This window comes from Diachasma alloeum, unplaced genomic scaffold, assembly GCF_001412515.2.
Source record: "Diachasma alloeum isolate Michigan unplaced genomic scaffold, Dall2.0 Dall_scaffold_00547, whole genome shotgun sequence".
Lineage (NCBI taxonomy): Eukaryota > Metazoa > Arthropoda > Insecta > Hymenoptera > Braconidae > Diachasma > Diachasma alloeum.
Window position 1 is genome coordinate 458,871 of NW_021680679.1, and position 17,189 is coordinate 476,059.

Sequence of the window (17,189 nt, forward strand, 5' to 3'; positions counted from 1 at the left end):
ATAATATAATATAATATAATATAATAATATAATGTAATATTATATAATTATGAACTGATATGTGAAGTGAAAAGTAGAAAAAGCAAATCATCTAGAAAATGCGGATAAATTTTAATGTCTAAAATATAATTTAGTGAAACGTCATTTATGAACATTATATTGCGTGAAGAAGATTTTCCGCCCGTAAAATGAAAAATATATTCCCTGTTCCGAATTTCTGAGGTGCGCCGGCTGAAAATTTACTGCAAGGTGATCGGTGAAAAATCGATGGCCGTTACACAAAAATTTCTAGAAATGAGGCACTCATTTACGTTCTCTGGCGTAATTGTTGAAATGGAATTCCAGATAAATTTTACCATTTTAGGAGAAGTTGCGTGACAGCGAGTGGATCTTTTGGAGGAAGCGGGGGAAATTCATCATTCCTTTCGCATTTTTCCGCTTGATATAGAGTAAACAAGACAAAAACTGGAATTTCACTGCACGATTACGCGTATTTATCATTTACATCCATGTAAATAATAATCGTATGTAGTTGTCTATAGAGGGGTCGACAGCTAGTTTGAAACAACATTTTTGGTACTCAAAATCTCACGGTTTCATTGTTGAGCGGGAGTCTCGCAAGAGACGACTGTACCTGCGCAATAGGTACAGTCGTATACCTTCGATAGGTTTTTCGAATGGGTTGAAGGACTGAGAAACTATAAAAATCGAAAAGTATACGGTGAAATGGAAAAAAAATGTCATTTTATTCCTCGTTTTTAGGAGAAATGTATGTAATATCAATTCGAGGAAATGTCAAACGAGACACTATTCTTAAAAAAAATAATTGAAGAAACAACTTGATGGATCAATGTCCTAGACTCATCAAAGTTAGAATTCATGAGAAAAGCTATCAATTATTGACTATTTTTTTCGACCTTTGAATTCATTTTTTCTCGTTGCACTCAACCCCTCAACTGGATGATGGAGAAATTGTCCATGGATTGGAGTTTATTCATCCTACTTTAATGATCCATAAATCCATCAGAATGGTACCTAATTTTGTAATAGACCACCAGAATGACGAAACAGTGAAATAACTGGTGCATACCGACACCTATTCTTGTGGTCTTTCATAATGCATGGAATAACGCTATTGTTGGCTGGAACATGAGCGATATAAATGGAACTCACCATACGAAATTAATGGTGAGTGTTATAAATAGAAATCATATCGTGATAATATTGTTACTCACCTGGAACTTTGTATGGTATCCAAGACAGTCAATCGGGTTCATCCCCGTGTGGAATCGATAAGAGGATTGGCTTCAGACGGTACGATAAAAAAAGACAGGCTCATTCGGTTCTTGGGCGGTTGTAGGGCCTATTGTCTTGGCGAGTTGGTTCGTGCCAGGCGGTCTTTCTCTCCAAACTTTCGGTGATTTGAGCTGTCTCAATTTTTTTTGTTTAATTGGGGGGAAAGAATAGGAAAATTTTATTATTTTGTTTCGAAAAAATTATTTTTTATTACTATTATCATTGATTTTATCATTAATATATTAATTAATAATTAATTAGTACACGAAATTCATGTACTCATTGCATATGAAAGAATCAGTTTGTAGTTGAGTACTTGACATAAATTTAGAGACTTCCAATAATGAAAATTGCGTCAGACAAGTTCTCCAAAAATTTTTACAACATCATATGCCTATAAATGTAAATAAATGATTAATATTTTAATTGAATGCAATGAATCATCGAATTTAATTGAAAATACATCGTCATAGAAACTCCATTCTGAAGGCAATTGCTTATTTATTAGCTAAAATAGATTGAGAATGTTGTAACAACAGCAATTTCCCACTTGTTTGTTAAAGTATTGTATTATTGCAGTGTAACAGTGGGTAGAAATGAACGGACTGGATAGGCATTGGAGCACTGTGATTTACGTTTATAGAGTGAGACATATTTTTTTGCGCCGCTTATTTGGTGCCCTGCCATTGTTTACGTAATTTACGTAATTCATTGACTTCATTTTCTTAAAAATATCATTTTTCGATATTTCGTGACATTTTTAGAAAATTTCACTCAACTTTGGGGGCGAAATCACAATTACAAAGCTTTTAGTGGAAAAAAATGGTAAAATTTCATATTTCACTCAAAATTTAATGAAATTCCAAATTTCTGAGCAGCAGAAAGACGGGGATTTCCCAACTCCCTTAAATTTCCAATGAAAACACAAATATTCAGTGCCAAATTCCATTAAATTTTCAATTAATAGAGAATTTAAAAATAAAATTTCTTAAATTTCCCCGAATTTTACCAATTTTCATGAAATAATTGACCTGAAATTTACAGTTTCCATTGATTTTTCCATAAAATTTTGAATCTTCAGTGACGGAATTCTTTGAAATTTCAACAGAAATGCAAATTGATAAAAGTTTCCAAGAAGTGTACCGTCAATTTCATCCAAAATTTACAGAGCATTGCATGTCCACTTTGTTGTTTACAAAGTAATCCACAACTCGATAATTTTCGATAAGTACTCGAGCACGTACAATCGTATCAAATGCAGCCAAGCCTGATACACTTTCTCCCCTTCAACTCCTATAACAGTTATTGCTTTTACTCTTCAGTTGCACAGTCAAGCTGTTACGCGTATAATCCCGACTCTCGTTGAGAAATAGCTGGCAAAACTGTGTAATGCTCCCGTTATCCACAATGTTCACCAACAATACACCTGTATTTTCCAGTGAGTAATTGTACAAAATTTGGCACTGCCTCGTTGCCCGTATGTGCGGCGCACTTATGGAGTTAACCACCACTAGATCTGAGATAGAGTAATTCTATGTACTTATTTAATCCTAGATTGGTCACCATATGAGGGAAACACCGCAGCGCGTGAATTTTCTTCAATTATCGTTGAATGGCAACCGGAAAAATTGAAAAAAAAATTGACTTTCAATTGAAGTGTGTAAAAAATTATAGTAGTTTTGCATAATTTTCGAAATTCATGAAGAAAGCAGTTTATTTTCTACGGATGAATTATTTTCTCGTGTGTTAAGTAAAATTATGTCGCCCGTTATGCGACGTATGAAGATAAGGAAATAGTATATTCTATCACTTGTGTGGAAAGTGGGATTTTGCGCACGCGAAGCGTTCCATTGTGATGCAAAATAGGGTTTGACACTCGTGGGATAAGTGTTCTTTGATCCTTGGGAGGAGCACTCGCCTTCGGCGAGCGCTTCACATCTCTCACGAGTCAAAAACCACTTTTCTCACTAGGCCCGATAAACCGCGATTTAACCGAGCGAAGCGAGCGCACTTATGGAGTTAGCCACCATATTTAACCCTAATTGGTCACCATATGAGGGAACGCCGCAGCGCCTAGTTTTGCTTCAATTATCGTTGAATGGCAACCAGAAAAATTGAAAAAAAATTGACTTTTTCAATTGAAGTGTCTAAAAAATTATAGTAGTTTTGCATAATTTTCGAAATTCATGAAGAAAGCAGTTTATTTTCTACGGATGAATTATTTTCTCGTGTGTTAAGTAAAATTATGTCGCCCGTTATGCGACGTATGAAGATAAGAAAATAGTATATTCTATCACTTGTGTGGAAAGTGGGATTTTGCGCACGCGAAGCGTTCCATTGTGATGCAAAATAGGGTTTGACACTCGTGGGATAAGTGTTCTTTGATCCTTGGGAGGAACACTCGCCTTCGGCGAGCGCTTCGCATCTCTCACGAGTCAAAAACTACTTTTCGTCCTAGGCCCGATAAACCGCGATTTTAAATCTCGGTTTTCGGGCCCAATGACAAAATAGTATATTTCGTAACGAGTGCAAAACATTTTTTCACGAGTTACGAACAATATTTTTCATCACAATGTGGCGGAAATTGGACTTTTAGGCACGCGGAGCCAGAAAAGTTCCTCACGGCCTAGTGTCGAAATGTACTATTTAGTTATAGGGGCGGGTGGGGTAAAATGGACACGTTTGACTTTTTCAAAAATATTCATAACTCAGAAACAGATTTATCAGTTGACCTCAGTCTAAGCTCATCACAAAGAGGAATCATTGTTCTTTCAATTGAAAAATAAAATTACTCCATTTCATGAACAATTCAGCACGTCATGAACATTTTAAAAAAAGTCAAAAGGGTCCATTTTACCCCATCCTCTCCTAACGGCCGTGGAACGCTATGCGTCCGTAAATCGGTGCCTTACGGCCGAAATGACGAAAATACAATTAGATTACTCAACAGTTATAATTGCAATTGCTCAAATGAATAAATAAATAGGTACATAATCAAATAGAAAAAAAATCATAAATAATTAAAATACTATTAAATGAAACAAGGCGAAATGTTAAAAAATTCCAAATTGAATAATTGCTAAAGGCAGTCGCATGTCATTCTATATAAACATTGTAAAAAATGTACTTGATTGGTTTGTTTGCAGGGGATCATTTTATCCCAGGACTGAATAAAAAGCATTTTTATTTATCTATCTAACGACATTTATTATTCATTCTCTATTTTTCTCCTTTTAAGGATATCCAAGTGCTATTTTCATTTTAAATCATTTTATAATGATTTTATTATTTGAACTTTGCAGGTCTGAATTTGAATCTCGATATTGAACCGTTAGAAAACATTTTAAAAATCCGAAAAAAAATTGGAAAGTTTACGTTTGGAGAAACATTGACGAAATAATTTTAAAAACGTAATTTTCAAAAATTCCGAGCATTAAAAAAAAATTATGAACAATTAATTGTCTAAAAACTACTTGGATATCGTTAAAACTAATTTTATGTGAAAATAGCCATTTCAATACCGGTTATAACCCACCGTCGGCGCTCTTATTTGTTTTGACGTGCGTAACGATCTGAGATGATTACCAAATCGATCGGAGGGAGTTCGATCGAAGAAGAAGCGCCGCTGACGCTTGAAATTGTACAGCACTGGACACCTGGTTGTTCCACGCGGTTCCTTCGTGCCGTCAGTTCGATCCGGTCAGTGGGACAACGAGCATGAACCACCAACAACGTAAGTATCTCGCAAATCCATTTTAAGTGCACCCATTGGCATGTCATGACGGTAATTCGAATATGGCATGCAATTTAATTCTACTTGATGTTTATAGAGCATGAGTCACCGTCGGTTTACTCAATCGGTAGTAAAACTAATTTGGTTACGATCAAGTCGCGTGATGCCTAGTGAGTATTAATGAGAAAAAAATATTCTATATTATTTTTTTCATCGTCCCAAATATTTTAAATATATTGAAAGAAATTTTTTCATCTGCAGGGAAATTTTTCTTTTTTAATCCTTGCGGTTGAGCTTTCAATACAGATCGGGACTTTAAGATTTAATTTGTCGAAAGTTTTGCTGCAGAATTTTTTTTTTATTCATAAAAATAATTAATGCAAGATAACAAGGCAATTGAGGAAGAATTATAAAATAATTGATCTAAATTTTCAATTGACTGTGAATTAATTAATTGATAATTGGTATTGTCAATTGACTATTGAGTAAATAATTCGAAATTTGAATATTTAATTGATGATTGATTTAATGATTTAAAAATTGTTGAATAACATTAAGCAGTTGACTAATTAAGAACTTAATCGTTGCGGTTGAGCTTTCAATACAGATCTGGACTTTAAGATTTAATTTGTCGAGTTTTGCTAAACAATTTCACATATTTTTTTTATTTATAAAAATAATAAATGCAAGATAACTAGTAGACAATTGAAGAAGAATTATAAAATAATTGATCTAAACTTTCAATTGACTGTGAATTAAATAATTGATAATTGGTATTGTCAATTGACTATTGAGTAAATAATTCGGAATTCGAATATTTAATTGATGATTAATTTAATAATTGAAAAATTGCTGAATAACATTAAGCAGCTGATTAATTAAGAAATTTAACTTTATTTAAGATTTATGATCATGCCACTGTCTGTAGAAAAAGTCAATAGAATTCCATTTTTCTATACAACTTATTCTATTGAGATATTTTTCTAAAATTCCTCGGCTCAAATTAAAATTTTTTATTCCATTTTTCTTTTCTTACCAAGAAAATCAAACAATAAAAATTGAAAAATTTTAACCGAGAAAATGCTATAGAAAACATCTGAATGGAATAAGTAAAATAGACAAATTGAATTCTATAGAATTTTTCTAGAAAATCTTTTTTATTGAACATTCAAATAAATGAATTTTTTTTCATTCGATTTTTCTTTTCTTTTCGTGAAAAAACCTGCAAAAAATTTGAAAAATTTGAACCGAAAAAATTCTATAGGAAATATTTGAATGGAGTAATAAAAATGTTGTATAAAAAATCTATCAATAGAATAATGTTAATAAAAAAGATAAGAAAACAACGAATGTCACAATTAATCGATATTTCCGTGTCTTCAGCTTCAAAAAAACACGAAAGAAAACAATATATTTCCTGGCGATAGCATCAGTTTTAATAGCGGGTTTGATTGCCAGTGTTATTACCCTTGGTATTCTCTGTACGTATGAAAATCGAATGACAAATTGATACGAATCGAAGAGCATTGAATAATTCACCCCCTCGAAACCCTATTTCCAGACTCAAGAGTGAAGGCTGCCCAGCCCATATGCGACACCGAAGAGTGTGTCAGAATCGGTGAGCTCCGAAACTTATCATAAATTTAATTATCCTTGATAGAAAAATGAATTTTTTGTTTATACTGAAACAACAATATGGGTATTGGGGTGCTAAATATATTTATATTTAACAAGCTGCAAGTTTAAAAGAGTCTATGGACACGTCTATAGATCCGTGTGAAAACTTTTACCAGTGAGTACAGTGAACTTATGCTTCTTACATTGATTTATTAATGAGGTATTTTCAAGGCCGATTGAAGTTTCTGGACAATTGATCGGGGAACTAAACCGTGCTATTAGTTGTTCTCGGGTGTATAATCAACTTGATTTGCTTTTGATTGAGTGACGAATGACTTGTAGATACGCGTGCGGAAGGTGGTCGGAGAATCATCCGACGCCGGACACCAGTATGATGTACTCGTGGTTCAGTGAGAGATCGGACAAAGTTACGTGGAAAGTTCGAAAGCTTTTGAGGGAAAATTTGACTGACGTACCTTGGGCCGTTTCACAGGCTAAAATGCTGTACAAGAGTTGTGTTCATACTGGTAAGGGGGAAATTAATAGTATATTTCGTCATTAGGCCGAAAAAAACTTTTCTAAAAATAGTATTTTTCCGGCCTGTTGCGATGGGGTTTTTTACTCGTGTGGCGTTGGCTTCCGAGCCGTAGGCGAGGACTGGCCAACCAGACGAGTAAAAATGGATTTTTAAGGTTTATCCCAAGACAATACCACGCAGAGGTAGTCTGATGGATTTCCGGAAAACATTCTGAATGACTTAACTTGTGGCAACAATAACTCTTTGAATCAAATATTATATTATTACATGATACGAATTCGATAAAATTTTTAGTCTCCGATTCTCAAATTCTGTCGTTTATTCTATTCATTCTATAAAAAAACACGGATGGAAATCGAATTTACGGGTATTCATCTACTATTCGAAAAAATATATCTATTTTAAAACTTTCCGGAGACATTGAAAAATTATTTTTTTATTTCTTCCCGCCTACGTTTTTTTGCCTTTTAGTCATAAGCTGTATGTATAATATACATAACATGTAGATAATGTATATAAGTCCTACTCACATTTCTGTGATTTAGCAATGATTTCTTATCACTCCAGCCTTCATGGATTCCCTCGGACTCACTCCGCTGTTGAATCTCCTGAAAGAACTAGATTTGCCACAAGTGCCTGCCGTTCTCGGTAAAGAGGATGGGAATTTCATCGAAAAAATCGGAAGGATCAGGCGGGTCCTCGGGAAGGATGTGTTCATCGGATTCAGTGTCATTCCTGATCCCAGGAATCATAGCCGAAATGTCATCATTCTGGATACACCTTCGTCAGTGAGTCCTCTGCCTGGGTGGGTTATTATTAATTAATCATTTCGAAAATGCATTTTGAATGGGGGAAAATGCTGAATCTCAATTAAAAACGCTCTTTGAAAAGTTCAGAATTGTTTCTATTTTTTTCTTTCATTCTATCATAATTTTTGGGAATTTCTACATGATGTACCACGCAATTGACAATTTTGAATTACGAAAGATAAAAAAAATCCAGATAACATTCGAAAGATAGTACACCCGGGCCTTAAGGTATATCTTTAGAAAACAGCTTTTACTCACGATTTTTTTATTGCAATTTTTTTAATTATATTTTTTTCTTTCGATTGTCCCCATGTTTTTCGTAGATAATGTTTATAATATTCTCCAGCTATTGAAAACTATTCACAACAATTTTTATTGATCGTTAACGGAATTCCCCTTCATTCATTGTTGTAACTTGCGAATTAAGAAAATAAATACATAATAATAAGAATAAGAATGGACAAAATTAAATTAATTTAATTGTGAAGACGGGAATGGAAAGAAAATAAAATAAAATAGAATAATATTAATTAATCGTGCGACGGGCGCGAAGCGAATATATTAGATACTTTAGGACATGATAAATGATGAAATGTGGGCTTCTATAAAGCTGTTGATGTGTTCCAAATATTTGAAAGAAGAAATATAAATTTTTCTGGATATTTCATTCACGAATTTTTTGTGTGAAAACAAAAAATGAAAAAAAAAACATCGGGGTTCCCTCATTATGTGACAACTTAAGGGTTAAAGGGAAGCTTCGATACAATCGAATGAAGAAATGACAATCCAATAAAATATATAAAAATAATAATGTGATAACGACATTATTATCATTCCAGAGACAGAGAGATTGAAAGGAGATTGAAAACTATCCGAACTAGAATGGCCAGATCAGCATTATATGGGGAGGAGGAGGAGGAAATAATGCATCCAGCGGAACTAGAGAAAGCTTATATCGCGGCGGTACTGAGAGAAGTAATCAGGAATGGTACTTCCTCGTCCTGCAGTTCGTCTAATGTAATTTTATCGGAAGACGATCCGATTGCCAAAGCGGTGAACAGTATATACGAGCTGACTGCGATGTTCTATTATGTACGCAGGATTTCATGGATATATTCACTTATCGAATATAACTACGAAATAGTTTTGTAGAAAAAGTCAAAGTCAATTATGTTGGAAACTCTATCAGTTTTTCTTGGATTTTATTGAAAAAAATCTGCAACTTTTGAGCCAATTTTTTTCAATAGAAATGTTGAATAAAAAATATTTCCTTGGAAAAATCAATTTGATGAATTGTAGAAAAACATCTGATTCGAAAGATTTTTTATAAAAAATTGTGTATTGTAAAAAACCAAAAAAAGCGGAAATCGTCAGCAGAATCAGCGAGAAATTAATGGAATTTCCGATTTAATTGAAAAAATCCGCATCTTTTGTGCCTGTTTTTTCAACAGGACAATATTTTCTTGCGAAAATTAATAGAATTTGATTTTTCTATAGAAATTCCTGGTTAAATTTCCAAGTTTTTAAGGAGAAAAAATAAGTTGAAAACGTTTATCAAATTAAAATTTATGTCGAGGGATTTTATAGAAATAAATATCTCAATAGAATGAATTTTAGGAAAAAATAAAATTCTACAAACTTTTCTTGAAAATTGTTCCTATTAAAAAAAATTAATAAATTGAAAAACTGATAAATTTTAAAAAATTGATAAATTGATCATTTTTTTTTTCAATAAAATTTCCAATGGTAGTCCAACAGAAATCCAATGGAAATTCGTAGCATGTGTGACGGCACTTTTGCTGCCATTTTTACCCGCGCCATGCACTAATGGAAGATCTTATCACTCATTTCCTGTACTACAGATGGCTCGAGAAGATAGAAATGAAACACTGACCGAAGAAGACGTCAGGGATGAGGACTACATGCTCGTGGATGATCTCCAGAAACTGACTGATAGTTATGTAAAACATGAAAATTGTTCGTTGACTCCGCGAAAAATCTGGCGGCCGTATATCGAAGAAATATTCCGCGGCGTTGTCGAGTTGGATTTGGATAACAGGGACAAAATCCTTGTCGCGAATTTGGGATACATGAAAGATCTGGCTGTTCTGTTAGCCACTACTGACGACGATAAATTGGGTAGGTGATATTTAAAGTATCTCTACCCTTACGGTAAATTCCAAGATTATTGAAAACTGGGAAAAAATTGCAGAAAACTCGATTAGATTCGGAATTCTAATTTTTTTCTCAATTTAATTATCGTTTTGGTTTCACACAATCGTTAGTTTTTGGCCAATTCAATTGAAATGTTCAATAGAAAATATTCTATTGAAAAAGTTTACAGAATTCGATTTTCTATACAATTTGTTCTATTGAGATATTTTCTACAGAATTTCTTTGACTCATCTTTTCTGTTTTTTTATTCTATTTGTTTTCTTCTCATCAGGACAATTTAACAAAATAAATAAAAAATTTGAGCCGAGAAAATTCTATAGAAAATATCTCAATAAAAATAGTTGCCTAGAAAAATCGAATTCTATTGACATATTCTATTTTTCTATAGAATATTTTCTATAAAAGTTCAATGGAAATTCAATACAATTATCTAGCGAATTCTCTACGTTTTTCTATGAAATTTTTTCATATGTGATCTTTTTTTATCTTAACTGTTAAAAAATCTCTTTACTTCCTTCTTAGAGAGCGCTGTGTGGTGGACCGTCGTGGACCTCGTTGCTCCCCATTCCTCGACCAATTTGAGACGAATTTGGTCCGAGTATATTAACAAGTTGATACACATCGAGGACTCGACGCCGAGGTCTATACACTGTGCTGAAGTAGTTGATTATATGATGGGTAATTGCATGCAAATTAGTATTTTTGTTGGCGAGGAAGAGTCTTTCATTGTCAGAAGCTGTTTACGGAATTTCAAAATTATGAAATTATATTATTAATTATATTATGTTACGGAAGACAAAATTATGGGGGAGATCAGGGCAAAATAAAATAATGTGGAAACCACCCCGAATTTCCCTATACAATTAAGGACGAAATTTCAGGTGAAAAATCTTCTGAAAGAACTTTTGAGAATAGAAAATTGGAGTTTTTTTAAAAAGAATTTTAAACGATTGAATGAATTGAAGTGAGATAGAAACTCGAAACTTGGTAGGACTCTAGGTCTTGCAAATAACAAAATTTCCGAATATCTCTGAAACTGATCTCATTTCAATTCTCCTTTTTTCAAAACTAGATTAATGCCAGCGCGTATTTCCAACTCCACGAGGCTTAATGTATGTCATTAGATTTTCCCGAATAATTATAGCATACATTAAAGATATTACGACAATAGTATTCTATATTATATTCTATACTATACAATACTATATCAGTAGTGAAGTGGTAAACCGGTATAAGTCGATTTTGACTATTGCCCAGTTTTCAATGAATATCTCGAAATCCAAGGGAAATAGCCAAATTTTTGTCACAACCTTTTTTGTACAGCAAATTGAGAGCTACAAAAAAGAAAATTACAACAATTTCGCTATTTCCCTTAGATTCCGAGATATTTATTGAAAACAGGCCAACAGTCAATATCGACTTATACCGGCTTACCACTTTGCTACTGATATATACTGTGTATAATATACAATATATAATAGAGTACTAAATGTATTATAAAATATAATATATATTATAAAACAATTAACTAATAAACTGATAATAATAATAACACATATTGAGTATACGATATTGTGGTATATTACACACGCGATTATATATGCATGATGTATTATAATATAGTATCATCGTAATATCTTTAATCTATGCAATTATCATCTATAAACATCTAATGCCACAATACAACGAATAGATTGGCTTCAAAAAAACGTTACACCGGATTTTTTATTGAAGGATTTTCGTCTTATTTTTCAATGTCACAGGAATGGCAGTTTCCTGGCTGTTTGTCGATCCGAAATTCTCCACCGAGACTGCTCCCAAAGTCGCGGAGATGCTGGAACACATCCGAACATCATTTGCTTCCCTAGTGACGACTACAGCCTGGATGGACCAGAAAACCAAGCTTTCCACCCTCGAAAAATCGAAAAAAATGGTGTACGTCATAGGGCATCCGGATTGGCTGTTCGATGAAAAAATCTTGAATGAATACTACGAAGGGGTGAGAAGACTGAACTTTCGCAAAACTAATATTCTCGGGATAAATCTCCTGTTGAATGGAGCTGCGATCGGCAAAAATCGTGCCAAATCATCTTGCTCGTAATGATTATTTTCTCATTACTGTAAATTCGTTTCAGTGGGTCCATATTTCATTATGTAAACACAATTTGCATGTTTTCTTTTCCACTGTGTTTCTCAATCAGGAATGGACCCTCGGGATCATCATCAGTTTCTAATTTCTAGAATTGAGTTTTTGTGCCCATTTCGGGCAGAACCTGTAATAGTCCCGAGGCAACTCGAGCCATCACTTTTTCTCGTCTCAGGGAAAACCTCCAGGCATGAGATGAGATGACGAAATCCCCCTAGAACTTGACTTTCCGGTGTTATAAACTCTTCGTCGCAACGATACCATCGGGAAATATGTTGATAATTTTGAAAGTTCAAGGCATTACTACATTGAAAATATAAAATAATATAAAGTTGGGTTGATCAATCGATGTGGAGGAAGAAATTTGTTCAGAGGGGAGGGTAAACTCATCAAAATCCATTTTTGTTTACATTAAAAGTGAAGTAATAAAGTCATCAGCACGATAAATAAAGCGCAAATAAATTAACGAAGAAAATATCACCGAACACAAAGACTTGAAGTATTTTGAAGCAGGGATAGCCAAATTTGTAATATTTTATTACGGTTACTATTGTAGCCCTTAATTAGATAACATCATTCTTGAAATTTTTTGAGTACTTAAGCATCATCAATTCAAAATACTCACATTTTCAAGTATTTTATCAATCAATAATTTGAGGTAGGCAATCGAAAATCCCCTTTCAAGAAATTTGAATTATTCACTTAGTTGCAAATTTACAGTTTCATATTAACAAATTTTAAATATACAATTATTCGTAAAAAATCAGGTTATTAACATTATATTATTTGAAAAATTGAATCAACATATTTTAAACGGTCAATAATATAAGGGTCAAATCCTTGTAATATTACAGAAATTTAATATTGATGGGGATCCCTGTTTTGAAGAGTGGTCCCCGTCTTTCCGCATGTAAACCGTCAATTAAAAACATATCCCTTCATCAATTGAATTTCAGATAGAAATGAGGGATGACAGTTACTTCGACAATATGCTGTCGATAGCACGAGTGATCAGCAAAACGGTGATAGAGGAAGTCCACCAATCGAATGAAATGAATGAGACATAGTAACGAATTCTCAATTCTATTGAACTATCCCAGGGGCTATTCACATGCGTAATCATGGTGTCACTCGCTGATGTAATCAATTGTAATCCCAGTAAAATCAATGTAATCATTGTAATCACATGATTACCATATTTGTAATCAAGTTTTGGTAATCAAGTGGTTATCATTTGTAATCACTGAATAGCTCCTCGGAACTATCGGCCACCCTTGAATATCAATAATCATTAACGCACTTTGATGTTAACAGTTGGGCCACGGGACCCACAGATGTGAACGCTATCTACACAGTCGTCGCCAATCACATAAGTAAGTACTGAAGACAGCAGATCGAAATAATTACAGCATAATACATGAACTCATCCAAACAAACATGTTCCGAACGGACGCAGCAATACCCGCTGCAATTCTGCAATTTCCATTCTATGAGTTGGGCCTGGAGTAAGCGAAGGAAAACTCTTCAACGATTGAGGAACAGTTTAATAATCAGAGATTTGCTTCCAGAGCGTTGAATTACGGAGCGATTGGAACTATTCTGGGCCATGAATTGACGCACGGCTTCGACAATAGTGGCCGGCTCTATGATGGGGATGGAAATCTTCGGCAATGGTGGAGCAATGACACGATCCTAGAGTATAAGGACAAGGTGGAGTGCTTCGTCCAACATTACGGAAGCTACTACGAAGAGGAGGTGAATGCTCGTTGATGAAACGCACGAAAAAATTTGATAGAAAAATCTGGCGAATTCGGTAGACTAAACTGGAGTATCAATCATTAATTTCCGATACTCTCAACTGCAACCATTTTTGTATAAGACGAAATGAAGTTTTTATGCCTGTATAATTATTTGAATAGGAAATTTATCAATTTATCAATTTGAATTCTTCCAGTCTTCTAACTTTGTAACTGAATTATTGACCGATAAAATAATTCGGCATTTGGATATTTTAATTGATGATTAATTTAATAATTAAAAATTGTAGCATTTAGCATTCCACTGGATAATAAATCATTGGATTCTTCAATATTAAGAAACAATGAACTTTCCATTGATTAAGGTATATAATCATTGAAATGAAAAAATAGTAAAATAGTTGAGTATCTAAATTTCCAATGGAAGATGAATTAAATAACTAATAATATGGAATTGTCAATTGTCTATTGAGTAAATAACACTAAATTTCATAAAAATGATTTTCGATTAACGAAATAACCGTCAATCTTCCCAACTAAATTATTGATTGATAAGACAATTCGGAATTTTTAATTAATTTAATAGCTGAAATTAATTGACAATTAAAAATTGTCGACTGATACTAACGAATTGACTAGTTCAAAGTTCAACGGTAATTCTAATTTATGATTATGGCTATCTCTGGATATCCCCAATATTTGTTTACGATTTGATCATGTCTAAGATGAATGAAGATGGCAATCAATGCGTCCTATTTATTCACGAGTAATGTTGGTAGCATCTTCTTCTTGAAACGTGTCGATGTCCGGAAATTTTGATGCTAAATTTTCAGGGTTATTGCTACAACTCCCCTCAAGATCGGAAAATCCATAAATTAACCGCCAATCAGACTTCCTGCTGAATTTAATTAATCTCTCATCTTCGTTTTCATTGATATTCCACAGGTGGATGAGCACGTTGATGGTCAACTGACCTTGGACGAGAATATTGCGGACAACGGTGGTCTTCGTGAAGCCGTCCTCGCATATAACAGTTGGAAGGCCCAACACGGTCAAGAGCCCATGCTGCCGGGTTTCACTCATCTGACCCACGAGCAGTTGTTATTTTTAGCCTTTGCTCACGTAATAAGTGCCATTTGTTTACCCAAAAAACACCAATCTCTTCCCACGAATAATTTAGCCGTTAATTTATTGAAAGTATAGAACTACTCACGCATAATACCTCGATTTCTTAATGATTTATGGTTTTTGTTGTCGTGTATTTTTTACGCCCCTTGCATAATGATGATTAATATCTTTCGTTACTCCCGAAATTCAGTTGTGGTGCGGAGCTTACACTCCCGAGTCCCTGAGGTGGATGCTCGAAGATTCACATTCACCAGGACATGTGAGATTGAAAGCGGTGTTGACTAATTCGGAGGAGTTCAGTGAGGCATGGCAGTGTCCTGTCGGATCACCAATGAATCCACGGAAGAAGTGCCGCATTTGGTGAATATCATCCAATTCCAAAGACATTGTGATGAGAGTGCAAGTTGAAAATGTTTTTAATAAAAGAGTTTTATTTACGTACGAAAATGTGGTCTTCCATTTTTATCTGTTTTTTACGTTTTGTCTTGCATAATAGGATTATTTTTTTCATCCCTGCCGAAACTCGATCCCGAGTCGAGGCTTTGGTTCTGAAAAAGTGAAAACTGAAAAAGTTTTTTTTTCAGATTTTCAAAGGGGCAGATTTTCCGTTTTTCCAGGGGGAAAGTCGACTTTCGCCTAAATCGAATTTTTTAGCCGGGAGAACGTTGATTCCAACTATTTAAGCGACGGGCCATTCAGAACTCTCAAAAGTATGTGGAAAAAGGGAAAACTGAAAAAGTTTTTTTTTCAGATTTTCAAAGGGGCAGATTTTCCGTTTTTCCAGGGGGAAAGTCGACTTTCGCCTAAATCGAATTTTTTAGCCGGGAGAACGTTGATTCCAACTATTTAAGCGACGGGCCATTCAGAACTCTCAAAAGTATGTGGAAAAAGGGAAAACTGAAAAAGTTTTTTTTTCAGATTTTCAAAGGGGCAGATTTTCCGTTTTTCCAGGGGGAAAGTCGACTTTCGCCTAAATCGAATTTTTTAGCCGGGAGAACGTTGATTCCAACTATTTAAGCGACGGGCCATTCAGAACTCTCAAAAGTATGTGGAAAAAGGGAAAACTGAAAAAGTTTTTTTTTCAGATTTTCAAAGGGGCAGATTTTCCGTTTTTCCAGGGGGAAAGTCGACTTTCGCCTAAATCGAATTTTTTAGCCGGGAGAACGTTGATTCCAACTATTTAAGCGACGGGCCATTCAGAACTCTCAAAAGTATGTGGAAAAAGGGAAAACTGAAAAAGTTTTTTTTTCAGATTTTCAAAGGGGCAGATTTTCCGTTTTTCCAGGGGGAAAGTCGACTTTCGCCTAAATCGAATTTTTTAGCCGGGAGAACGTTGATTCCAACTATTTAAGCGACGGGCCATTCAGAACTCTCAAAAGTATGTGGAAAAAGGGAAAACTGAAAAAGTTTTTTTTTCAGATTTTCAAAGGGGCAGATTTTCCGTTTTTCCAGGGGGAAAGTCGACTTTCGCCTAAATCGAATTTTTTAGCCGGGAGAACGTTGATTCCAACTATTTAAGCGACGGGCCATTCAGAACTCTCAAAAGTATGTGGAAAAAGGGAAAACTGAAAAAGTTTTTTTTTCAGATTTTCAAAGGGGCAGATTTTCCGTTTTTCCAGGGGGAAAGTCGACTTTCGCCTAAATCGAATTTTTTAGCCGGGAGAACGTTGATTCCAACTATTTAAGCGACGGGCCATTCAGAACTCTCAAAAGTATGTGGAAAAAGGGAAAACTGAAAAAGTTTTTTTTTCAGATTTTCAAAGGGGCAGATTTTCCGTTTTTCCAGGGGGAAAGTCGACTTTCGCCTAAATCGAATTTTTTAGCCGGGAGAACGTTGATTCCAACTATTTAAGCGACGGGCCATTCAGAACTCTCAAAAGTATGTGGAAAAAGGGAAAACTGAAAAAGTTTTTTTTTCAGATTTTCAAAGGGGCAGATTTTCCGTTTTTCCAGGGGGAAAGTCGACTTTCGCCTAAATCGAATTTTTTAG

General features: G+C 34.3%; 1 protein-coding gene across 1 annotated transcript; it reads left to right on the top strand.

The window, feature by feature from the left end:
• The first annotated feature begins 4,971 nt into the window (after positions 1 to 4,971).
• Positions 4,972 to 15,623, top strand: LOC107043076 (neprilysin-4). The gene is made up of 17 exons (XM_015264382.1): positions 4,972 to 5,029; positions 5,127 to 5,199; positions 6,413 to 6,510; positions 6,591 to 6,647; positions 6,764 to 6,821; positions 6,989 to 7,173; positions 7,752 to 7,989; positions 8,833 to 9,085; positions 9,856 to 10,132; positions 10,691 to 10,846; positions 11,932 to 12,167; positions 13,271 to 13,380; positions 13,629 to 13,687; positions 13,771 to 13,819; positions 13,883 to 14,069; positions 15,017 to 15,193; positions 15,390 to 15,623. The coding sequence occupies exons 1-17, from the start codon at positions 5,014 to 5,016 to the stop codon at positions 15,561 to 15,563; spliced, it is 2,403 nt and encodes an 800-aa protein (XP_015119868.1). The 5' UTR covers positions 4,972 to 5,013; the 3' UTR covers positions 15,564 to 15,623.
• The last annotated feature ends 1,566 nt before the right edge of the window (positions 15,624 to 17,189 follow it).

Coding starts and splice junctions, on each gene's coding strand:
- LOC107043076 (XM_015264382.1), top strand. Junction 5,200..6,412: donor ATCAAGTCGCGTGATGCCTA/GTGAGTATTAAT, acceptor CCGTGTCTTCAG/CTTCAAAAAAACACGAAAGA. Junction 13,381..13,628: donor AATGAAATGAATGAGACATA/GTAACGAATTCT, acceptor TGATGTTAACAG/TTGGGCCACGGGACCCACAG.